Source organism: Haliaeetus leucocephalus, unplaced genomic scaffold, assembly GCF_000737465.1.
Source record: "Haliaeetus leucocephalus isolate CR32 unplaced genomic scaffold, Haliaeetus_leucocephalus-4.0 Scaffold317, whole genome shotgun sequence".
In the NCBI taxonomy this organism is placed as follows: Eukaryota; Metazoa; Chordata; class Aves; order Accipitriformes; family Accipitridae; genus Haliaeetus; species Haliaeetus leucocephalus.
In genome coordinates, this window is record NW_010972753.1 from 7,581,986 (window position 1) to 7,608,036 (window position 26,051).

The 26,051-nt window shown below is 36.3% G+C and overlaps 1 protein-coding gene across 1 annotated transcript in view; it reads right to left on the reverse strand.

The window, feature by feature from the left end:
• Positions 1-26,051, reverse strand: part of CHDC2 (calponin homology domain containing 2) — a 78,726-nt gene that overhangs the window by 32,850 nt on the left and 19,825 nt on the right. Inside the window, exons 4-8 of the mRNA XM_010571384.1 lie at positions 21,065-21,296; positions 20,038-20,247; positions 15,699-15,792; positions 14,978-15,118; positions 8,160-8,355 (exon numbers count right to left, since the gene is read on the reverse strand). Coding sequence (XP_010569686.1) covers positions 8,160-8,355; positions 14,978-15,118; positions 15,699-15,792; positions 20,038-20,247; positions 21,065-21,296 — 873 coding nt within the window. The remainder of the gene's footprint in view (positions 1-8,159; positions 8,356-14,977; positions 15,119-15,698; positions 15,793-20,037; positions 20,248-21,064; positions 21,297-26,051) is intronic.

The window sequence follows — 26,051 nt, forward strand, 5'->3', positions numbered from 1 at the left end:
ACCTAATACATTCACATAAAAATCTTGCAATTTATGACCTTTAATGATCTAAGGTATGAAATTGCACTTCATAAGAAATTAATAAATTAGACTATGGAACTACAAAGGAAAATTAACAATTGAATGGTGATGTGAAAGCAGTCTATATAAGTAGGTGTGATATTCAGAATGGGAACCAGACATTATTGTTAAATGGCTCAGTGGAATACACAAGTTTGTCAGTAAAGGAAGTACCAAATTACAGTATTAAGCAGCAAGCTCAAAACACAATATTTTACATACAGTACAGATTTTAAACCTACCTATTGCTTCAGAATGGTGTGATGCTAGGAGTTTGCACAGGTTCAAAATACAATTAAACAAATTCACAGAATAAAACCCTAGTACAACCTTACAGAAGTACCACTTCCACCTCAAGTAGTCTTGAATTTCAGATCAGGAAGTCTCACAGTATGCATAAAGAAAGTATTGCCATATGTTTGCACTGTTACTGATCTCTAAGCATCTTCTGTTGGAGGTAGAATATTGAGCTAGATAGACCTGTAAACTATCACAGTATGTACTTTTTAATGTAAATTACTGCAGTAATAATGGTTTATAATATTATATAACAACTTCCTATTCTGGGATCTCAAAATCTCTGGAGGTGGAACTAATCTATAGCTATAATAACGCCTATAGTCCTGTTTCAATAGCTTAAGTCTGGTACTGAATAATGCAAACATTTACAGAAGAAATATGTAGCAATAACTTTTTCTGTAAGTGCTGACATTAGAACCAGGACAAGGTTTAAAATGATGGTACTGAAGTATACAATACAGAGCATAAGAAAGGTCAAAGGAAATATGCCTTTGAATACTTTTTGAAAAAGGATATTATGTTTTTCCTAAAATGTATTTAGGATTAACAGAATGATAATGTACGTACCTTCAGCACATACAGCATGTGAGGCTATGTTTATCTTAACATGGAAAACAAGAAATCTTTTATTAGAGACTCGTAGGCAAACTACAGTTCCTACTTCAGGCAGGATGCTACAATCCTTGCTCATCAAAACTGGTAATTATTCTAAGAACTCCTGAAATATCAGGAACAGACTGATTTAATACCACTGTCAATTCATAATAATTCTAAGCAGAAATATTCAAGAAACACCACATGGGGCAATGACATAAAAACGAATACGCTGGGGATATGTCTCATTTATTCCCATCTGTTGCAGAAGACTTTTACCCTCAGGCATGAACATTAACCTTTCTGCTCCTAATAAAATTTTCCAACGGTCTTCCACTATCTACACAGTTCTGTTTTATTTTTGTTGATTCTTATCTCAAATAATATCTTAAATTGACAAATTCCTTAGGTTTTTTATGCATCACGTAAGAATGTTACCTTATACCAGTCTCCATTTTGTTGCTTTTCAACAGAAAGTTTCCATTTGCAAAGAGAACTAGTTTTAAAATCACTAAATGGTACTAAAAGCCTATAGATTAAAAGGTCATCTTTGACACTATTTTTTTTACAATGGCATTTCGCTTATAGATTACTTTGATTTAAAATGCAATAAATCACAGCAATTCATTACAGCATAACTGGCTTCTATACTGGCTTCAGAATGAATACTGTAATCCTCACATCATCTTATTTAGTCAAAAAAAAAAGTTAAATACTGTTCTCAATGAAATTCAGTGTTTGGTAGTTACAATGAATTAAGAGAACCTTTTCCAATCTTCATATTCTGAACTATGTTTTCTCCTCATAATATATCTGAAATTGTATTACTAAATCTACAGCTATACCATACTCAATCTACATATTTGGTATGCACTGCAGAAGTAGCATTAATTACACAAATAATCAGAAAGCTTATTTATTCCAATTAACATACAAACGCTGTGAAGCACTTTGTTTAGCTGAAAGTAGGATAGCTGTATAGGCATCTCAAAGTGTACTGCAAGTAAGGAAACAAAATTTCTTCCTAAATATTTACCCAATTATTCCTATTCAAGTCATTTAGGTGTTTGAGGATCAGCATATATGTATATGCACATATACATTTTTATATATAAGCACACACACATCTACACACACATATATATGTATATGCACAAATATATACACAAATATACACAGCCTGAAGAGTTAGGGCTTTTGTTTTTGAAAGATCTTTTAAAGAGTTTTCCAAACGTGAACACTTTGAATCTTTTCAGTATAGGGCTCCAAGGACTATCCTTCTTCATACTTTTATTTCCCTGAAGCTGCATAATGACAGCTGGTAAAAAACAATAAAACTGTATAAAACAAATATTTTTATACTACTCCAAAAATCTAAAAAGTTAAACTAAACATGGAGTTTTGCTTATTTCTCAACTGTACATGAACTTAAAACTCAGGAAAATAATTCTTTTTCTCTTTTGTGTTGAATAAAACCCTGATATAATCATGTGGGTTTTTCAGCTAAAGGGAACAAGATACAATGCAATTCTTAAACACAGAGCATTCAAGTTGACTAAGAAAGGCAAATAGGACACAAAAGCCTAGTTAATAGACTTCTTATTTATATATTATGTTTCATTCTTGTGTTCTGCTGTGCAAATCATGAAATATAACACAGAAAAATGGCTTAAAACTTTGCTAACTTATATTTCAGAAAACAATTTCCAGGATTTATCACTCAAGAGCAATGGTTCTCATAATATTTTGTTGGAAGTCAGACTTATGATACTCATGATGGCAGTTCATTAGATAGTCACTTCCCCTTCTTTAATTCAGCTTTTTATCAAGTGTGTAAAAAGCAAGATTCATTCTTTGGGAAAAGCCTGTTTTGCAGCTATTTTAACTGAAAGAAATCTTACGTGAAATTACATAAGATTCTTCCCTTCTACCCTTCAAAGATAAAAAATATCCGTTAACTCTTGTTTCTCAATTGTCTCTAAGAACTATCAAATTGAGAAGAGGAATCAATGGACTCCATAAATACCATTCCTAAAAACTGGGGAAAGAAGCAAGAGGGGAGAGGAAGAAAAAATCATGAAAACAAGGGAAAGAAAAGAGTGTGGTTTTTAATTGCTATATTAGAAACAACCTTAAGTAAAAGTTCTACAGAATCAGTTTTAAAACAAACAAGAATTCTATTTAATTCTCATATAATTTTGTGAAGCCATGTCTTCTCACACTAAAATCTCTCCTTCCTCAACCTTTTTACTGCTGATGCCATGCTCAATTGATATCAAAATTAAAAAAAATAAAAATAAAACCAACAAAAAAACCCACCTCACTTACAGTGAAGTGAATAAAATGCATCAAAACCAAAACTTTCCTACTTGAGAGTAAGAATCTTGAGAGATGTTACTATGCATAACACTTTCAGACAAACCTGCATTGGCACTGGATTAGCACTTCTCTTTCATCTTGAGCAGAATTTCCATTCTAAGCAGATTTTCCAGTAAAATGAAGATGTATCTACTCTGGATACAGCTCTTACATCTCAGATTTAGGTTGACTGTTCAGATATTGTTCAATTTACTAGCTGTCATATCATTATATAATTTTATATTAAATGTAGAATTACCTACTCTTTTCAAGATCTTCCTGGGATACATTCAAGAAAATTCCTTATTTCCCAAAACATAATTTATCTTTTTCACCATGGCAAGAACCATAAATAATAAGGAAGAGACATACAGCTTCTCAGGTGGCAATTTAATTCACTAACATGCAAAATTTTTTCTATTTAGGAAGTACAGGGTTTGAATTATGGCATTCTAATACTCTAGCAACTTTTAAAGGGTTTCTCCTGACTCTTATTTTTTCTTACTATTAGTAGTTAGTCTTTCAGAGAGAAATGTTGAAAAGAAACATGAAGATAAGGAATGGTAGAAGGTAAACTTAAAATTTATTACATTCAAATAATTCATGCTTCCTTTCCTATCATTACTATTGCCCATATAATGCCTTAAGTGGGCACTGAATCTTATATTTCATGTATAATTAAGGTCTCAGCAGAATAGGCAAAGTTGCATTTTGCAGTTTTACAGCATTTGGTCTCAAGTTTCAACACTGCTTTCCATTTTACAGTCAATAAGACATATTACAAGGCTGCCCTCCCAAAACATATGCCAAGCTGCTTTTAAAACATACTTATTTTTTAGCAGCAGTAAGGGCAGAAGATGTGGAGATAGTAAACTCCTTGCTAATGTTCTCTCTAAGCTATTGAGATCTTAATTCTTGCAAGAGAAGCATTCTGATGAATGACATAGTTATCTTCAACTTTAGAAGGAAGTAATAAAGATATATATTTAAAACCTCTCTGCACTGCAGTTACTTAAGCTTGGCTTACTGTCACATTTCACTTTAAGTAGCTTACGTATCAAAGGAAAGACTAAGAAATGTGGCCTGGATAGATCTTCATTTATTTAGTAGGGATGGATCACCCAACAGATGAGTTTGAGCTGAAAGCAGCTCCATAGTCAAGACATATTGCTAGTCAGGGCTAATTCTTTATTCAAAGCAGAGTGTTTGGATGATAATATGCAGGCGCATAAACGTTAAGCAAAAAGTGGTAATTGCTCTCTGATCTGGACTGTAGCAAGAATAAAAGAACAAATCCTTCTCTTAAAATTAGTGATATTAAGTAAATAACAACAAAAATAGAAAAATGTGGATGTTTGGGACTTTCAGCTGGGTTGTATGAATATTTACTATACTTTGACTGATGTTTTTCCTTATGACACTTTTAACTGTTCCTCTGAAAAAAGCCTGTTTAAATGCTTAATTTAAAGCTAACATGATAAAAAATGTCATATCTGAGTATAAATTTGATTATTAACCTTAACATCATTAAATTTAAAGGACCAACAGCATATCAGAATATTAAATCTGCTGAGATCTATAAATTTTTCTCCAGTGAACAATCTTAAAAAACAAATTCAGCCTAATGACCCCTGAGGTACATCACCGGCGACCAGCCTCCAGCTGGACTTTGTGCCACTGACCATAACCCTTTGAGCCTGGCAGTTCAACCTAATTTCAGTCCTCTTATCTACCCTGTACTTCATCAGTTTGTTTATGAGGATGTTACAGGAGGCTGTTGAAAGCCTTGCCAAAGTTGAGATAAACAATATCCACTGCTCTCTATCTGTCCACTGAGCTAGTCACGTCATTCTGGAAGACAATCAGGTTCGTCAAGCATGAATACCCCTTTGTAAATTCATGCTGACTACTCCAAAACTATTTCTTGTCCTTCTTATGTTTGGAAATGGTTTCAAAGACTATTCACTCCATTGCCATCCCAAGGAACAAGATGAGGCTGACCGGCCTGTAGCTCCACAGAGCCGCCTTCTTCCAGATAGCAATGGCATTTACTTTCTTCCAAACCTTGTCCAAACTTCCTCCCAGTTGTCCTGACCTTTCCAAGGTTACTGAGCATGGCCTCACAATGGCATTGGCCAGTCCCCTCAGCACTTGTTGGTACATCTTATTGGGTCCCATGGACTTGTGTTTGTCCAATTTGTTTAAGTGCTCCCTAATCTGATCCTCCTCCACCAAGGCTAAAGTCTGCCTTGCTCCAGACTTTCCCATTCATCTCGAGGGCCTGGGACAGTTCAGTGCCAGTCTGACCAGAAAAGACCAAGGCAAAGGCAGCATTGAGTACCTCAGCCTTTTCTGTGTCCTTTGCCATCAGATTCTCTGCCTGATTTAGCAGAAAGAACAGCATACTAGCAGACACCAATTCTGCAGCAGTAAAAGAAAAAAATTAAGAGGAAAGTGAAGGCTAAATGAGAGGATTCAAAGAGATATTGAGGTAAGTCATCTGTGAAACAAAACAGGATAAGATCGCCCAGTTAAGAACTTTTATAATGCAGAGGTATAAGATTAAGAATGTGAATTTCATCATTTGTCAGAATTTTCTCTTTTTTTTTTTAATTATTGTATCTTTAGCAATGCTCATTTGTGTAGTTTTGTGAGAGAAACGGAAATAGAAACAAAAGGGCATGCTCATGTGCATATACCAAGCTATTTCTGTGTGCCCCCTAGCAAACAGAATACAGAACTCATGAACCAAAAAAGCTATATACAAGTCGATATAGCAAGGCAGTATCTGTAACTTCCCCCATACAGATAGCATATGTAATCTCTGCCTTCTCATTCCAACCTTGCACTTCTCTGAAAGCAGAAAAGTATAATTAAGTGAAATTGTAAGAGAGAACTGTAATGCAGATAAATGTCCCCTGGCAGTAACCACAAAATTCATCTTCACCTGTGACCCAGAGCCAAATCTACAACCTGGTCTGCACAAATGAATACATTAACCTACTGAGTTATCTGTCCTATTACCATGATTTAATAGAAGTCATTATTATCTTCTGAGAACCCCAATATTGTAACTAAATTTTTCTTTTTGGGTGCCAATTTTGGGGAGCCTTTAGAACTAAATAATTGCAAAAACCCTACTTTACAATCGCTGATAACCATATGACAACTCATTAAAAAAAACAAACTCATTTTAATATTCTATTTTATTACATACTCTTAGGCAACAAAAACAACACTTTCCATAATTGGCTCCTTAAAATGCAGCATCAGTAGATATTCCACTTGGATTGAGACATTTGGGGTTTTTTGCCCACTAGTGTCCACTAGATCTGCACTTTATGGTTCAGATTCACTCCTCTCATCTTTAGACATTGTAACTCAAGTACAAGTTTAATGTTCAATATGACACATTTTGACAGACATATTCTCCCCACCAAGTTCCCACAGGCCAGAACAAGGCTAGTCATGCCTCAACATCTAGGTATTACTAGAGGCTACAATAAAGAGAACAGACGGTGGGGTTGAAGAATGTATCCATGCAGCATTTATGGTGAGCCACAACACTGGCCAGGTAGGTAGCCATTCTCTCTGCAAGTTGTCATCTATACACACGGGAGTCTAACACACAGCAGAGTAGAGTGCTTGCGCCTGTAAGACAGCTCCACTAAAGCAGGCACTAAACACAGATAATAAGAAAAGAGTACATTGCAAATACACCTACTTACTGTAGGGCATGTTACTTTAGCTAGGGAAGCTCCCTGAGTTAATCATAGGATCAGATGCAAACTATGAGTTGACAGCTAGAAATCCATTTCTATTGGATGCAGGGGGTATGGACTGACCTTTCAATCTTATCAGCAGAATTATTCAACGCATCTGAGAATATCTAGTAAAATTTCTTTCTATACAGTAAAATGAGAAAAGCAAGAGGATATTCAAAGCATATGGAAGGTAGAGAATATGACCAGATGAGACTTGTGGAAGATGATATGCAAATAGATTGCCCGTAATTCAGACAGGTCAGAAATCACTCAAGGCAAAAATGACACTAGACAGTGTTTTCCATATGTGTCTTATGAGCCATTCTGGAGTTCTTCCCTGATCATCATCAGACTGCCCCTTCTTGGTGTTAACTATCAATCCAAAATTAATGCTGAAAGAAACAATGAAGTTAGGGTCAAGTAGCAAAAGGGAGAAATGATACAAGGCAATAGAAGTAATAATTACTACCAGTTGAACAGCTTTATCAGATTTGAGTACCAGAACTGCCTGGGTCCATCTTAAATGGAACAGGTCATTTTGTCTAACCTTACTCAAGTGATCATGAGGCAAACTGACCTTGCAAGTAGGACAAGATTTATAATCTAGAACCTTGGTCTCCATTACCTTCCTAAATGGCATTAGAATAAAGACAATACAAAATTTATTCTAAGAATTCTGAAAAGCTAGCTCTCAAATGCACCATTATAAGCATAAATACTAACATCTGCATGCGACTATTAACAGCAAAATGAAGAGAAAGTGATTACTGTTAGCAGTCCCTTCCTGAGATCATTAATGGAAAGAAGTGAGAAGGTTCACCACATTTCACCTTTTATGCCTATTTAGAAACTATAAGAACACACAGAACACAGAAGATATTTCATGAACAGTGCTAGTCAAAAGACACTTACCTTGGAACACAGAAAGACAAGAAAAGGAAATACGTACAGGTAGGCAATAACTTATCCCCCCCAAAATACTTCCAGTGGCAAGTTGTCATGGTATCTCTATGAATAACAATTTTAAAAGTCTAAAAAAGGAGTATTTTAGGAAGGAAGAGCATAGTGAAAGAATTATTTCACCTTTTTGACAATCTTTCCACACAGTTCTTCGATTCTCCTCATAATGTTTATTCAACCAGGTGAGGATGGTTCGTTCATAAGGAGAATATATATTACTGGATAAAGGTTCTGATTTTATTCTTGGCATGTTCTGCACACTTTCCAAGCTGAACAGGTCAGTGATACTACACGAAGAAACACGTGGAAGAACAAATACCTGAAATAAGAAAAACTGGTTTTAAGCATGAACTATAAAAAGAACAATTTCAAGTTAAATGATAAAAAAAAACCACTTCAAACTCAAACAGCTTTCTAATTTAGAAAAGGCTTAATAGATTATACATTAGCATAAATGTATAACACACAAGAGAACAGATTTGCTGAGGTTTTAGGGAATTCCTTTGCTTCCTTACACAAAATGCAAGTTGAAGCTTCCACATGCTCTTGGGAGTCTGGAGAGGTCCCAGTTGACTGGAAACTGGCAAATGTCCCAATTTTCAAGAAGGGAAAGAAGGAAGGCCCTGGTAATTACAGCCCTGTCAATCTCACTTCAGTGCCTGGTAAAATTATGGAGAACATTATTCTGGGAGTTGTTGAAAAACACTTGAGAGACAGTGCAGTCACTAGTCATAGCCAGCATGGTTTCACAACTTAATTTCCTTTTACGCGAAGGTCATCCATCTAGTTGACCCAAGGGAAGCCAGTAGATGTGGGGTTTGGGGATTTTAGCAAAGCTTTTGATGCTGTCTCTCACAGTATCCTTCTGGATAAAACATCCTGCATACACCTAGACAAGCCCATAATAAAACGGGTGAACGATTGGCTGATGGGTCAGACTCCAAGAGTTATAGTAAAATGGGGTTACATCAGGCTGGCAGCCAGTCACTAGTGGGGTTGGCCCAGGGCTCAATTTTAGGGCAGGTGCTCTTTAGTGTTTGTATAAATGATCTGGACACAGGAATCAAATGTACATTACGTTTGCTGATGATACGAAATTAGGAATAACTGTGGACTCCTTTGAGGGTAGAGAGGCCTTACAGAGAGATCTGGATAGACTAGAGAGGTGGGCAATCACCAGCTATATGAAATTTAACAAGAGCAAGTGCCAGATTCTGCACTTGGGACAGGGTAATCCTGGTTATACGTACAAACTGGGGGACAAGAGGCTGGAAAGCAGCCCTGCAGAAAGAGATCTAGGGGTTTGGGTTGATGGCAAGCTGAACATGAGTCAACAGTGTGCCTTGGCAGCCAAAAGGGCCAACTGTGTCCTGGGGTGCATCAGGCACAGCATCGCTAACTGGTCGAGGGAGGTGATTGTCCCACTCTACACTGCACTGGTGCGGCCCCACTTCAAGTACTGTGTGCAGTTTTGGGCACCGCAGTATAAGACAGACATCAAATTATTAGTGTCCAGAGGAGGGCGACCAAGATGGTGAAGGGCCTCAAGGGCAAGACTTACAGGTGTGGCTGAGGTCACTTTGTTCAGCTTGGAGAAGAGAAGGCTGAGAGGTGACCTCATCGCAGTCTACGGCTTCCTCAAGGGGGGAAGCGGAGAGGGAGGTGTTGATCTCCTCTCTCTGGTGACCAGTGATAGGACACGAGGACAGGGAATGAAGCTCCATCAGGGGAAGTTCAGATCGGACATGAGGAAAAGGTTCTTCATGGAGAGGGGTGATCAGTCACTGGAACAGGCTCCCCAGGGAAGTGGTCACAGCACCAAGCCTGTCAGAGTTCAAGGAGCATTTGGATGACGCTTTTAGTCATATGGCTTAGTTTTAGCTAGTCCTGTGAGGAGCAGGGAGTTGGACTCAATGATCCTCATAGGTCTATTCCAACTTAAGGTATTCTATGATTCTATTATTCTAAATATTTTTTTCCAAGTTTTGATGAACTGGATGAAATCACTGGACCCATCTGGATTCCAAGAATTACTGTGTATATTCTATCCAAAGCACTAATTACTGAACTACTATACTGATGTCCAGTGCAATCTATAGACAATCTTGAAAAGGTATCTTTCATGACCCAATTGCTCATTTAGGCCCAAATTACACTGTTTCTCCTGAAAAAATAAACGTTAAAATACCTGCAATAAAATTCTTCGTACTCAGAGGTCCTTGATTAAGTCTTGCATGAATGTACATTTAAAAAAAAAAATATATAAACATATGTATATAAAATATCAGAAATATAAAGAAGTTAAAAGCAAAAATTCTACACAGTACCTTTGATCCCCCCCCTGCCAACTGAAATGACAGCACAGAAAAAGGTGTTTCAAGGAAGAACACAGAACTTGATTTTCAGGATGACAATGAAGTCAACAGCTTTGGTTCCATCCTCCCTCATCAAAGAGGTCTCAGGCCTGACCACCTTGACCGGTGACTAAGACTATCAAGGACCATGGCCATAAATGCTAACTACACTGCATCATCTCCACAGTGTCATATATTCACAGATAATTTAGGATAAATTTGTTAAGGACTAATTGTTTGAAGGAGGAAAAAAAGAAGAAAGAAAAAAAAAAACTAACAACTAATCATCAACGTCTATCGACAATGAATCTCAATCCAGTAAAATGTTATTTTGAAGTGTGAATTGGGCCCAGTTTCTCACTCCCTTAAACATTCCCAGTGATGTCTAATTCCCTGATACATATATACGTAAAGAAAAAGCTATGCCATTTCATTTCATCTCATCAGAATGAAAACAGCTTGCACCCCTTTTATAATTATTTCTCTTCATATTGCTTTCCAATACCAGATTTTAACAGGTACATTAGAAAAAGCATCAATTTCTTGAGGCAGTGTTAAAACCTTATAATCCCTCCATTTGCTGCAGACAGAGAGGAACACTCTTACATATAGTATGATGCAGCTACAGCCATGTCACTTCACAGCTTCCACATTTACATCTAGACTTCTTTTTTTTCCAGATAACATGAAGGACTCTCATCCATTGCTTTCAAGTTTTTCTGAAGAAAACCTTTTATGACATACTAATATATAAAACCTACTTAACTATTAATATGCACGAGACCTAAATTATAGCACCCATATTTAATTACAGTTTTTTTAAAAAATTGAGTTACTTTGAAATTCCTTTTTAAACCCTGAAGCATTTCAGTTCAGCATAACCTAGTTCTATGCAGAGAAGGCTGAGCTAACTTAATTTAAATATTTGGATTTCTCTCCACGGCACTTCACTGATTTGCATAGAACTATCTTAAGAGAAAAAGAAATCTCAAACTTTTATAACAGCATCCTCAGATATAAATTTGAAGAAAACAATAGCAAAAAAAGCCATCAAATATATACTATTTCATGTTTTCTCAAAAGGCAGTTTCTTTGCAAGTTAATTTATTGCAACATTCCTTCATCAGTATAACCTGATGTTCTATCAAAAGGATCAAAACAGGAAAGAGTAATGGCAACTACATTTAGAAGAAAAAATAAAACATTATTTACCCATAAAACATTCTTTTACTCTCTCTTAACAAGAAAAGTCCAATCCATCCTAACCCAAGATGCCCACATGTCTACATTCCTATTGAGACCCTGTTGAGGGACCAGGACATTAGCATACAGTGTCTTTTTGGAGCACACTGTATTTATTTAAACAACAACAACAAAAAAATCAGCTATTAGGATAGGAAATGTTATTACTTATAACTAGAAAAACCATCCTTATTACTACATGCTCGTTAAATTCAAAGATAAATTGTCTTTATTGAAAATCCAGCCTGAATCAAGGGCTAAATTACTACTTCTGCTGCCAGCGTCCATGTATTTCCATTAGACTAGACTTGCAAGATTTGTGGAATACCATTAGTATTTTAGCCCTTGCTCAAAAAAAGGACTAAAAGTATATCTTTACAAATGATGAATTCCCCCTTTTATTCGCCACAGGTTCTAGCCTTTCTTCAGAATAAACTTCATTTTCTATTTTCCTGAGCTGGATTTATGTATACATTTTTTCCTCTGGAACTTCTGCAGCAACAGAAGTTTTCATAAGTGGACCATAATGCATCAGGTATGGGCAAGAAAGCAATATGGGATGACATTTTAGTTGATAAAGAATAATATTAAGTATTTCTAATAACAACATTTTATTTCTAAAATAAAATTGGATAACAAAACATGTCTGGGGAAGAGATGAATTCTTTTAACATTTTCTGAAATTTGCAGCATGCTATGTGAGTAAGAAAGGATTCTGTTCCATCTTACCTTGCTTGAAATCAAGCTATCGTAATCACAAAAAGGCTTGTCTCTACTTTCCTTTTAATGAAACTGCTTTTAAGATATGAAACATTCTCTTAACTTCAGAATATTTGAACACTAGACCAAACAAATATTTTTCATATAAACTGATCTTGCTGTCTTGGCAGTTCATATCCTGTTTTTCTTTATCATTCCCATACTTCCTTTACAAATTTAATAAAATAAATACATAAACCTTGTTCACCAGCAGTCATGTCACCCTTGTCAAAAATGGGTTTGAACAAATGGGTCTGGAAGAGTGAACAGGACTTTCAAGGTTAAGTGACTAGTTCCAATGTAAAGTCATGTTATCTTAACAGTTCTCTTTATGCTTTTTTATACTGAATTGAATACCATGTTAGCCAAACTGCATGAGGCTACCACAAAAAAGCAAAGCAGAGATGTATAATTCCTAAGACATTGGCAGGAGAGACAGAGAAGAGGCATGTGATGTTATAAGGCTGTAAAAGTGTACTATTATAGGATAGAAAGATGATGGAACAATGAATGAGAAGCCAAAATATGCTCCTCATGCATGAAACAGAACTAGAATGATGAAAAGCACACCTTCACAACAGCTTTAAACTCATCTAAACCTGAATTTTTTCATATCCCCAGCAACCATGTGTTCTATCCTATTCTTGTGTCTACACCAATGGTCAGAGAGATGAAAGATCTATTTGGAACCATCATCCTGCTCCACTAATTCTAGCATAAGTCATGGGCAAAAAAGACTCAGCTTGGGGAAATTAAATTTATTGCCAATCTAAATCAGAGTAGGACAATAAGAAATAAGAACAATCTTAAAACACCTTCCTGGGCTCAAATTTACTCCCGATTTCTCTAACCCCTCCCTCCGAGCAGCACAAGGGGACGGGAAATGGGGGGGTCATCACACTCTTCCCCTGCTCCAGCGTGGGGTCCCACCCACGGGAGACAGTCCTCCATGAACTTTCTCCAACATGGGCCACTCCCACGGGCTGCAGTTCTTCACGAACTGCTCCAGCATGGGTCCTTTCCACGGTGTGCAGTCCTTCAGGAGCACACTGCTCCAGCGTGGGTCCCCCACGGGGTCACAAGTCCTGCCAGAAAACCTGCTCCGTGGGCTCCTCTCTCCACAGATCCGCAGGTCCTGCCAGGAACCTGCTCCAGCGCAGGGTTCCCACAGGGTCACAGCCTCCTTCGGGAACCCACCTGCTCCGGCGTGGGGTCCTCCATGGGCTGCAGGTGGATATCTGCCCCACCGTGGACCTCCCTGGGCTGCAGGGGGACAGCCTGCCTCACCAGGGTCTTCACCACGGGCTGCAGGGGAATCTTCGCTCCGGTGCCTGGAGCATCTCCTCCCCCTCCTTCTGCACTGACCTTGGTGTCCGCAGGCTTGTTTCTCTTACATGTTCTCACTCCTCTCTCCGGTGGCTGTTTTCTCTCCATCCCAACTTTTTTTTCCTTCTTAAAAATGTTATCACAGAGGCGTTACCACTATCACTGTTTGGCTCGGCCTTGGCCGGCAGCGGGTCCGTCTTAGAGCCGGCTGGTATGGGCTCGCTCTCTCTCGAACCCAGGGGAAGCTTCCAGCAGCTTCTTACAGGAGCCACCCCTGTAACCCCCCCCGCTACCAAAACCTTGCCACATAAAACCAATACAGATTTCTTGTATTTCAGTTTGTGCCTACAGCCTCTCACCATGTCACTGGGCACTACCGAGAAGAGCCTGGCACTGTCTTCTTCACACCCTCCCATCCAATATTTACACACATTGATAAAATCCCTCTTGAAACTTCTCTTCTCCTGGCTGAACCATCTCAGCTCTCTCAGTTTCTCTCTGTATGATAGATGCTCCAGTCTCTTAAATCAACTTTGGGAACCTTCACTGGATACACACTCCAGTATGTCCATGTCTTTCTTGTACTGGGAAGCCCAGATAATTTTTTTTTTCCATTTATTCTCCATTCCTTTTTATAGAAATAAGTAAATATTTATTTTTAGGCATACAAACATTACTGATCATTGGTGAGCACATCAGGTTTACTTTGGAAAACATAATTTAGACATCCAAAGTGTTTATGTAACATCAGTAAAAAGAAAATTTAATAAAGTTTGAGAAATCCATACTGACCAAGTTCATTATTTCTTAAAAGGAATAGGTATTATAAAAAAGCTTACCTGTTTAAAAATTCCATTCTAATATAAGATAATAAATACCATGGTTGGGTATATGTCTAATCAACTAAGTATTTCCAGTGAAAAGTGCTTCTAACCAGGGTAACAAAAAAGCGTGGAAGAGTTTTCTTTATTTGTAAGATTTCTGTAACATTTAATCGTACAAAATGCAGACTGTTCTAACATAGCATTTCTTAATTGAAACATATTAACACACTACTAAAGTTTCAGAACTAAGAAAATGAAAATGTTCTCATTCATTCTTTTTCTTCTCTGTTAGAGAGAAATAAAATACTTAAAAGTATTTAGTTTTAAAGAACGGTTTGGAAAAAAAAAACTTGAATATACCACATATCTTGTTCAAAACAAATTTTTTTGCCATCAGTTCTTCAGAACTTAAGTAGCAAATGTATTTACAATTTACCTTGTATACCTGCAGCAGCACATCTGTCCAAGCTCGTTTGCTCATTGTCTCAAATATGCTGTCCTCCAGAATGAATAGATGCTTGTTGCTAAATATGTCTGAGTTTTTCACATCTCCTTTTTTCAACTCATCTGTGTGACCCTTCAAATAAAGGAATGGGATTTATTTTTGATATTCATTTCAGTAGTTTGGATAGGAAATTCACAAGATGACAATAATGAATCAATGACATAACTAACTAATAACATCTACTATAGTGCAATAGTGATCAGCATTAGAACCATTTCCAGTTTCCTGCTATCTCAGGAATAAGCACAATACGGAATTGACAGGAGTTGAAAGCAGCAATCAGGACAGAGAGACAACACATAGAATATTTTTTTTTAAATGGCAAAACCAGCATAAAGCAGTAAAATTAATTCTACTTTGAGAAAACATATCTGTTGGAAATTAATCAAAGGTATCAGTAGTCTCAGAAGGAATGGAAGAGAAAAAACAGGGGAGAAGGGTGTAAAAGTTGGTGTCAGTTTAAATTTCTGTTCAATCTCATGCATGTGCTTAGATTTATGCAATCTGAAACAGTCACCACAATAGGAATACTCACGGTCCACGGAGAAGTTCCATTCGTCTTCAAAGGACTGACACTAAGCATGTGGTCTTTGTTACAAAAAGAAGAAAAAAGGAAACAAAATAAACACACACAAAAATAACCCAAACCTACCTTCACTACAGTTTGCGCTTTAATCCATTTCTTATAATCATCAGGTTCAAGCAGAAATTCTGGCATAACATGAGGAAGATATGCTCCTTGGCTTCTGAAATCATAAAGCAGGAAAAGTTAATAGGTAAGCAAAATAATTCTTTTTAAGAGCAGTCCAAGTTTTTCAACTTGCTTAACCTATGTGTAAGCTCTTCAGAGTTCTGAGTACACTTTGGACTAATGATCCAGTTCTACTAATTGCTTTAGATAGCTTCTATTTATGAAGTTCATGTTCAATTTCTATGCCTACAACTAAATGCTAAAAGCACATACAACTCTGGACAGACTGGCTTCTTTATGAGAATTGCTCCTCTGTAAAGGGTTTATTATAGCACAAAGCATCAAAACACACAATACCCATTTCCACGTGAAAGCCAAAGGACCAGCATAACTAACATTAGTAGAATTAAAACTTGATGATGTTTTTATCTGTCTGCTGATCTGATATTGGAAGTCTTATGGCTGTAAGCAAAGGTATTTCAAAACTCTGTTAATTGTTAAACCGACCTGCCATCTGCTCTCAAGTGACTAATAAATACAATAGCAAAAGTAATTGCAGTAACAAAAGGCAACTTCATTAGACTGAATACCAAAAAAAGCTAACTTCCAAATGAAGAAAGAATAGTCTTTGCCTCAAATGACACATTTTAAACAAATGTTGCTGGAAAGGGGAAAATAATGAAGAATTCTTAAGTTTATTTTTCTCAGGGGAGCAGAAAAGTTTCCTAACTTTTAGGTCAGAAAGATTATCCTAGTGTATCTAGATTTACATTGTTCTCTGGTGTTTTTAATATGGCTAATGTGAATAATGATCAGATAAACTTTTCTTTTTATATAACCAGTCTCTCATTCAAATGAAGTGATCATACTTTTCCGGTATCATACAGTCCAAATTCAATTTAATTTGTACGTTAGAAGTCATACATCGCAGTTTGAAATTAGAATCATGACAACTTATTTCTCTTCCCACAGAATTATATTTTGCTGGTAACAACACATTTTTTGTCTTCATATTTTACATACTGGCATTATCTTCTCAGATTATTGAAATTTCATGTTTCATACAATTATCTAGCATGTTTTTTAAAAGACAAATATTTTAATCAAGGACCCAAAAGAGCATCAAATTAGTAGTCTGGTTCTAAAACTTACCATGTCTGAAATTCCCATTTTCCATTAAGTCATAGACTCTGTCCCATGAAATCCCTCTAAAACTTCAGTTCTTCCCAAATAATAAAAGAAGGAAGCTATACAACATTCATCTTTGCAGGTGTCCTATCTTTCTTTCAATGTTTTTATTTGGTAGATATATGGGAATAGGTGTAACCTACAATTTTCATCTTCAGAAAAGCTATATAAGAACATTACGTGTCATCATAGCAATGATGGGTTCTATATAACTGAATGCTTTCAGAATCAGCTGCATTTTTGTTACTGAGGAACACTGTCTTAAATTCCTCCTCATTAAGGTCAATATTTAAAATTATGCCAGTTCTCCAACATCAATATTTTCACACTGTTAAGATGTTTTTCCTCAAGACACACAGCTTGGAACAAATTAGTTAGTTGTATTGTAAAATACCAAAACTTTTCCTTTACTACTGTGCTAATGCACCCAGGAAACCTTTTGAGGGACAGAGAATAAAACTGATACTTGGAATGTTGCTTGAAACAGTGAACAACATCCACCTGCTTTAGCAAATGGAAAATTTGAACGATGAATTATGCTTTATTTCAACCATGCTGACCAGAAAGTACTGGTTGGGGGAAGAAAGCCAAGAACTGTATGTTTCTAATCTCAGAGTGTCCTCCTGGGTTTCAGGAGGGAATTTGCACTTTCCACAAATCACAATGAACATACAGGGATAGCAGATCACGGATTAATTACTCATATCTAGGCTGGCTGTGGATGTCTTACCATCACTACAAACAGTCATGCCAGCAGCGCAGATATCAGACATTTTTGTACTGTGATCTATAAACATTCTTAAATAACAATCTGTGAAGAAATGCAAATATTCTAGGTGATCCTAAAATGCACAAGTAGGAAAAGAATATACATAAATCAAGAACAATGAAGAAATCTGATGGGATTCACACAAACTAGAAGAGGCAGAAACTAACAGGATGTGGTAATGCTAAGCACATACTGAGCACCAATTTAATCATCTACAATCAAATATATATAAGCACAGGAGTCCAGCTAGAACTGCTTTTCTATGGCACCTTGTACCATTTTTCTAGGGTTGTTATGGATTACTACTTCATTTCCAATCATCAGACCTTGTCAATCATCAGTCATCGATGTATCTGTGTCCAGAGGCACTGAACTTAGCTTTGACCAACTGGCTGCTGCTCCAATTCTGCTCTGAATATGTCAGAGAGTTAACAGACAAAACTCAGTAAGACTGAAGGCTTTTATTAAAACTTAGCTATTAAATAGCTTTCCAAATTGCCCAAGAAACTACCTTAGAAACTCTTCAGTATTTCTTTCCAATTAGCTTAGCAAAAGGGGTTGGGATTCATTTACCCCAAAACTCATCACCATTTTAAATTATGCAATATCATGTACGTTAGTTTCAAGACACCTAGATTCCCTGGAAAATTTCAATGGGAAGACTGGACATAAGAGCCATCAGGCTCCACCAGGAGAAAATTTTGACCCTATCTAGGAGTGCTCCAAAAGCATCCCATGAAAACTCTAAGGAAACTTCTGTGAATGAATATTTTGATAGAAGTTCCTGAACAGACTTTGTTAGGGGTAACTTTAAGCATAAGATATGCAAAAGTACAGAAACCTGACTGCCTCCTTGCCAGAAGCTGGCAGAATATAAACAAAATAAGGTATTTTGGAAGACCTTTCTGGTAGAAACTTAATTTAAGCAGATTAATGACATTCTTTCATTTTTTCACCTACATATTGAAGAAATATTTCCACTTGCATTGTTCATTTTCAATGTTATGAATAAATGTTTTTATTTGCATTTTACAATAAACAAACTTGAGATAAATCATGTATAGAGACATTCCATCTCTCTCTCAGGTGCAATGACTCAGTAAACCGGGTCATATTAAAAAGTATACTGCCAGCTTCACAGCATATGCACCACTGTATCCAAATTCAAAAAGTGCTAAGAATTTACCTTGTCTGCCCAAGCCACCTGACACAATCAGGGTGAAGAAGTGTTTCCCAGAGCTGGTAACAACCAAGAAGGCTTTCTGGTATACTCAAAGATATTGGGTGGCGCACTCAAACTTGGAGGATGACTGATGGTAGGTATCACTGTCACCCAATGAGAAATTATTTTGGTTCTGCCACTGCTGCAATGGCTCCTCCAAATCACCTGCCACAATATTATCTTTGATGCACAGAAGAATGCTACTCTGCCTGTTTTTTAATAAAAATGACATGGATGAAAGTTGCAAATAAAAGGCCAGTGTTGTTGGAGCAGTGTGCATTGGCCTCATTATGAATTCAAATACAACTGTATCACTGTCTGCTATTCTTAAATAGAAAGCTTGTATTTAGAACAGTATGTAAATAACAGTTTTTAAATGGCTTTACAGCCTCCTGAATACTAGGTGAGGATGCTGAAAAGAAGCAGAGATGCTGTCTTTCAGGGCTTCTGATGATCTCGAAGGATCTCATGACATTAGACTTTCTCTGAAGTTAATTTTCTTCTCTCTTTCACAGCAGCAACAGCCAAGAAGGATGAAGAAGAATTTATTAACCTTTTTTGATTTGCACCATCTTTGACAGTTGTTCCATATTATATGACAAGATAAGATTATCAGTGAAGGTAGCTAATAGCTAAATCTGTTCAGCAACAGGAACAGTGCTTCTATTTCTTGGCACATTATTAGTATAAAAGACCTACAGATTACAAAGTAAGTCTACAAAATTCTTGCAAAAGCCAGTAATTACAGGACAAAGAGCATCAGTGAATGGTAAGATCATTAATGGCAAACCTGATCTGGCTATCTACTGAGTCTGTCTGAGGAATGAGGTTGAGTCGTCATCTTTCATATTTAAGGGAGCAGAGTTCCTGTGGAATTCCTGTGTTGGATATAGCCCTACCAAAGGACTCCTCAATTAGTATAAACTGCAGAGGGTAAACCTGATAAAAGTTAATTAAAGTTTATAATACATAAATCTTAGATCACAATAGTTATAGTATAAAAGAAACCCTAAAGCTACTGCATATTGTTCAGTGGAATTATGTTTGAACTATGCTAATAAAAAAAGTGGAAAGAAAAGATACATGCATATGCATACATATTTTATCATACAGGTACTTACCTAAGGAAAGCAAGCAATGCAGAATGCTGCCGGTGGAGCTGTAACATTCGTTCAACTGGATCAAGGGGCAACGATTGGCTCGATGTAACGCCTGGTAACAACTGTCCACTCAGATGGAATAACATGTCATAAACAGTCTTAGTATCTTTGCCAAGGTTTTGTTTAAAAACCTTTTCTTGCGAAGAGGTCATCTGGACTTTACACACATCACTAAGAAAAAAAAGCTTCTGATATTATTCTTTTAAATGCACAAAATAAGCTAACATTATATATATCACGATGATAAATTTAATAAACCATGAAGTAAAAACAGCAGCAAGAAGGTTGAAAAGTATAGCACTCTGCTTTTTACAGAACTTTCATAATAATGTAAGAATTTCAAACTACATGCAATATTTAAGAAGTATATGTGAAATATTTCATAAATAAATTTGTGTTTGTCACTGCTTTCTGCCAAACATAACTCTGATTTCTATCATGTTAATAAATGCCTATGTGTTTGTGTCCCAGGAGACTGGCTGCTTCATTATTTAGTAGCGAGCTAGATAAGATCAACTAAGTGATGCCACTAAGACTGATCTATTTCCAGGGTGTTTGCAAGACTGTTGATTATGAAATTTGCTTTCCCATCTGTTTCTTGATCTTCACAGTATGTGGGGGGGGAAGAAAGAAATATTGTTAAAACATTTATTTATGCCACCAAAGAACGAAAAATTGCTAGAACTGTGTTCATTCTGGGAGAAGAATCAATTTCAGCTAAGAGGGTGACATATAGGTTGAACTGCATATTTAACATACACTGCATTATGATACATCAGAGCATCATAGTTGGAAATATATTTTAGAAAATGAAAAATAACACCTGAATGACATTTTCATATAAACAGCACATAGATGCTACAATTTTAATATGCAACTGTGCATTAGAGTGTGTTTATATTCCTCAGATCATATCCAAAACATTTTAGTATATATGTTAACATTTTATTAGGCAGATATAAGTTAGCTCTAAGCAGATATGAATTACCGTCTTAGTGAATATGGTATTGAAATAGGATTTTGTCCCTTAGACCAACCAAAGAGAGTGAACCAATTCTTAACAGCAGTTAGGGTTTTCTGAAAGAAGATGTACTCCTCTTTATCTTCTTCAGGAAAAAATGATAATTCAAATTTATTTTCTCTCCCATCACTTTGACTGTCAGCTTCACTCTCCTCACTCATGTTTTCATCACTCTCACTTTCAAAAGTAGTATCCGACTCTGAATGATACACACACAAAAAAAAAAATCCAGAAACATTCCTTATTTCCCTATTTCTGTCAAGTACAAAAACAGTTGGTTTTTTTTTTTAACACACAATTGTTTTCTGAAAACAAAAAACAGACAATGAATTATCAACTTATTTCAGGAGTAAACAATTTAAGTGACATGCACATGTTGGGAATAAAACAAACTGTATTCTTGGTATCTAATTTCACTTAAAGAAGAAATTACTACCCAATCAGAAAATATAAATTCAGGCATGGCTTACAAAAACACAGACAGCAATCTTAAAGAAACAGTCTTACATACAGTTGCAGTAGGTATAGCTTTACCAGCTAGTCAATGCTAGTTCACCACCTCAGTCACACAGCATGGCTCAGTAACTGACTTGTGTTCAAACAGTTTATCACATATTGCATAACTAAGCCTACATCCTGACCTATACGCCTTTGGACTTTTCTCCCCTCTGTCAGGCCTTCTCTCTCGTAAATTCTGACCTGGTCAAAACTTAGATAAATATATTTTAACAACTACTAGTTGTGAATAACATCAACAACAATATTATCGCACAAAAGATAACTAAGAAAACAAACAACACTTTTCTTCATAGAACAAATAACTTAGATGATTCCATCCTTGAAGGTGTATTTTAATACGACTGTTGCAGTTGTAGTGTTTCATTAAGTGATGCAAAAAATAAAAATAATACCTTAGTGAATAAAACAAAAAAATCTTGTTAGGATTTAAGAAGGAAAAACAATACAATATGGAGAAAAGAGACTCATCCTTTATGAGATCATCATGCAGTCAGATCTGAGTTTGTGCAGTTCTGCCAGCTGACAAGATTACTTTCCCCATCTTGTCACTGCCACCTTTGCCAGAGGTTATTGCCTCTTCAGATCTGAAACTGAGTTGCCCTTTTGAACTCTTCTTACATCATTCCATTAAAAATGAATCATGTTGGTAAAGAGCTACTATTTAATCTGTTTAACTACCCTTATTTGTCTTGGCAGTACCTTAGAGAATGATCACACGAAAATCAGCAGATCTGCAAGAGTGGAATCCTAACAGTGATAAAACAGCAGCAGTGATTTCTGCTGTTCTAACTTCCCAGTTCGAAAACTACCAGCTGAAAGACGAAAGATGTCAACAGCCTCAGATACTAGTCACCTGACAACTTTATAGAAGATCTATTACTCTCAGTTCTTATGGAACTGCACCTTAACTGAGTCCCACTGACAATGGTTGTTTTTATACAGTACTTCATAAATGCAATAAAAATGTCAAAGTCTAACCTGAGTGTACAGGTAGACCTTTTCAGAATATAGCATACTAACAGAGCATATATGGTTGGTTATTTCATGACTACAGAAACAATGCCCTTCTTAGCAACTAATCTCTTAGGTTTGTTCAGTAGTTATTTTTCTGCTGGCTCCTCCATGGACATGTTATTGCAAATAGGACCTTGACATTTTTTGGTTTTGGTTTTGGTGGGGGTTTGGGGGGTTTGGTTTGTGGGGGTTTTTTTAATAGTTTGACTGATTTCCCTTCCACTTAGTCTGCTAAAAGGAAGGAGAGTTTTTTCTGCTTCTATACTCTAAGGCAGGTTTCCCATGGTGTCACAGGAGAGGACAGCCTCCCCAGTATTCATTGATTATATGTGCAGAAGCATTTCAGGCAAAGCTTACAAATGTAAAACATATCTCTGTATAAAGCATTAAGTGGGAAGCAGTTGTGAGAGCTCAAAGTGTTTAAAGTGAACAGCTGCACTATACCTGATTGAGAATCTTCATAGGTTGTGTCAGTGGTTGCACCAAAGGAACTTGAGGAAATACCGTGGGAAAGTGATTGTGGAGTGCAACCTGGATGCAGAACAACTTCTCCACTACTGCAGTCTTTAGTGTCTATAAAACGAGATTACAAGCTGCAGTTGAGAAAACATATTTTATTGTCTGTGCTCTAACAGTTTATAAACAGATATCTGCTTCTATATTTTTCTATTTCGTGCTTCAATTAATCAAGTAAAAGTTCTCATTTGACTCACAATGAAAATCTCAGTTAGGTCATTAGACCAGGGGAAAAAAAAAAAAGAAAAAAAACTACCCGCATATTTTTTTCCATTAACTGTATGTTTTACAGGATGGGTCTTCACACTTGCTGAAAAGTACCTATCCAAACAGCACTAATTCAAGAATTCTAAGTGATGAACAAAATATTCTTAAGGAATTTTTGATCACAGCTCTGTAATGACTCTTACCATACCATTCTCAAGCTCTTTCAGACTCAACAACACATGTTTTACAAACCAAACTCAAAAGTATGCTTTATCAATCCATCAGTTTTGCCAGAACATATGTTCTGACATTCTCATTTTGGCCTATGATAGGATTAGAGGACCGCTGCCAGCTATCGGTAATGTCAGTCTGCAGAACAAGAGTAGAAGAGGAATTCAGTGTAGTTGCTAAAGAAGTAAACACACCAGTAAGAGAAGGAAGAACTCTGTGTGACTTTCTTAAATTTTTGATTGCTGGCACTGTTATTTTTATGGTTTGGAGCAAATAACACAAAAGCATGGTGTCAGGTAAGTGGAAGCAAAGCCTTCCCTGAATAGCTTTCAAAGCCACTGTATTGTATAGATGTGGCTTGTTCACATTAAGCAGCATTCCACACCAAAGTAGTCTATACAAAACCACATAAAATAGACTCAAGGAATTTAGCAGTATTGACTTGCTTCAAAACTGGTATAAACTGATAGTGTAAACAAACCAATAAGCAATCAATACAGGACAGAACTATCCCATTATCGATGGGAGATCAGTTCTTTTGAAACCATCACTCTATTTCTGGCTTAAACCTCAAGGGAAACCTACAAAGCATCTTCAAAGGAGAAGCTTGCAAAAACAATCTATTGGTCACCAAAAAAAAAAAAAAAAAAAACACCACCACACCAAACCCACTACACATTTACAAGAGAGAATACTTTTCCCCCTTTCCTTTCTTCATTTTATTGTGCTATGATCCATGAATGATATGGTACCTATACCTACCTTCTATGTGAAAAAGTAAATAAATAAATAAATGACCTGTCTTCTTCCTAATCCCCTTCTCAGCTTCACAAGTACCAACTCTCTTTTCTCTTAGATAGTCCAAGTAACATACTTATTTTAAGTTAATGTCATCTTAGAATTCACAGTCTTCAAAGCTAAATCTATTTCAGACCTAAGGAATGACTTGCTTACTTGAAAAACTTGTTTATTTCATCAAAATATATCAGATCCCCAAAACTATAAAAAATATAGTAATTTACCCTGCTTTGAGCAGGAGGTTGGACTAGATGATCCCCAGAGAGCCCTTCCAACCGGAATTATACAATGATCCTAATCTCTTCCCATAAGCACAGCTACATATAAAGAGATTACAGATCATTGAGGCAGGTAGAAAGTGGGGGGGCAGGAAGCAGGCAGAGATGGGGCTGAGGGCAGGGGAACACAGGGAGAGATGTAGAGAAAGAGAGGCAAGCAGAGAGACACACTGCAGATAAAAATATTTCTAGTCTCTGATTGCAGGCTTTTATTAGGGCTTAAAATATGGCTACGCTCTTCAGCCTTCAAGAACAGTAATTAAAAAAACCTGAAAATTATTCCCAACAGGCAAACTATGTTCACATTATATCATAACATCATATGGCTTTCTTCTCTTTTGCTTTCTTCAAAACATATCCAACTGTTGTCCTAGGAATTATTGATGATCACTCTATCAATATAATTTAAATTATCTTAATTTATTCTCTATTGTTTGAGCTGTTTTCTCTACTCATAGTTTAAAACACTTCACAAAACATTCTGTAAGATTTAGGCTCGTCCAATATTTTTCAATAAACATTACCTAATCATTTATGTAAGTTTTCCCCATTTTCAACAAGAAAACAGAAGCTATTAAACTGTTTTAAAAATTCAATTGCAGTATCCCCTTGTAATTAATGAGAAAAAATACTACCTTGAAGATAACATCCCTGTTATCTCACTGAAAACATTGATAACACTACTGGACATAATATAATTTTAAGAGGTAGAATGTTGACTGCTTACTGCTTCTCAAGCTAATTTGTTGATCAGAGCGGTGAAATGCCAAATATGGGTATAAAGTAAGAAGACAATTCTCTGCTGTTGCAGCAACTTGAATTGAGAACCTGTTTGAAACAAAATACAAAAGTGATAGTTTTCTGTTTAGCCATGGTAATCAAGATATTTCAGCACAAGAATAAAAGACAGAATGAAAGTGTCTGGACAACTTCTTTTCTCTTCTATTCTGGTTCAATAGGAGAGTACACAGATGGGACTGCACATGCCAAAATGGTGAAGTTCAGTATAATATTTCCACTTCATAGTTTTACTATGAGCATGGATGTATCATTAATCTGAAAGTCTAAGAGTCAGCAGAGATTTCATGAAATAAATGAACTCTGTCTCTCTGAAGAGAAAAAACAATTAAAATTACAGCTGACATTTGTAAGTGTCCTAAAGGAGACTGCTAACTTGCTAAATATATCCCATAACTTTTGACAGGGGAAGTTTTCTTGAAAAGCGACTTCTGTTTTGATTTAACATTTATTCTACAAGACTTTACAAAAATCTCAAAATAAATATTTACAAATAAATAGAGTCAATTTAAAAACAATGAGATATTGACTGCAACTGCTAGAATATAATAGAAATTGATGTACATGCTCCAATGTTCACCAGACTGTCTGTA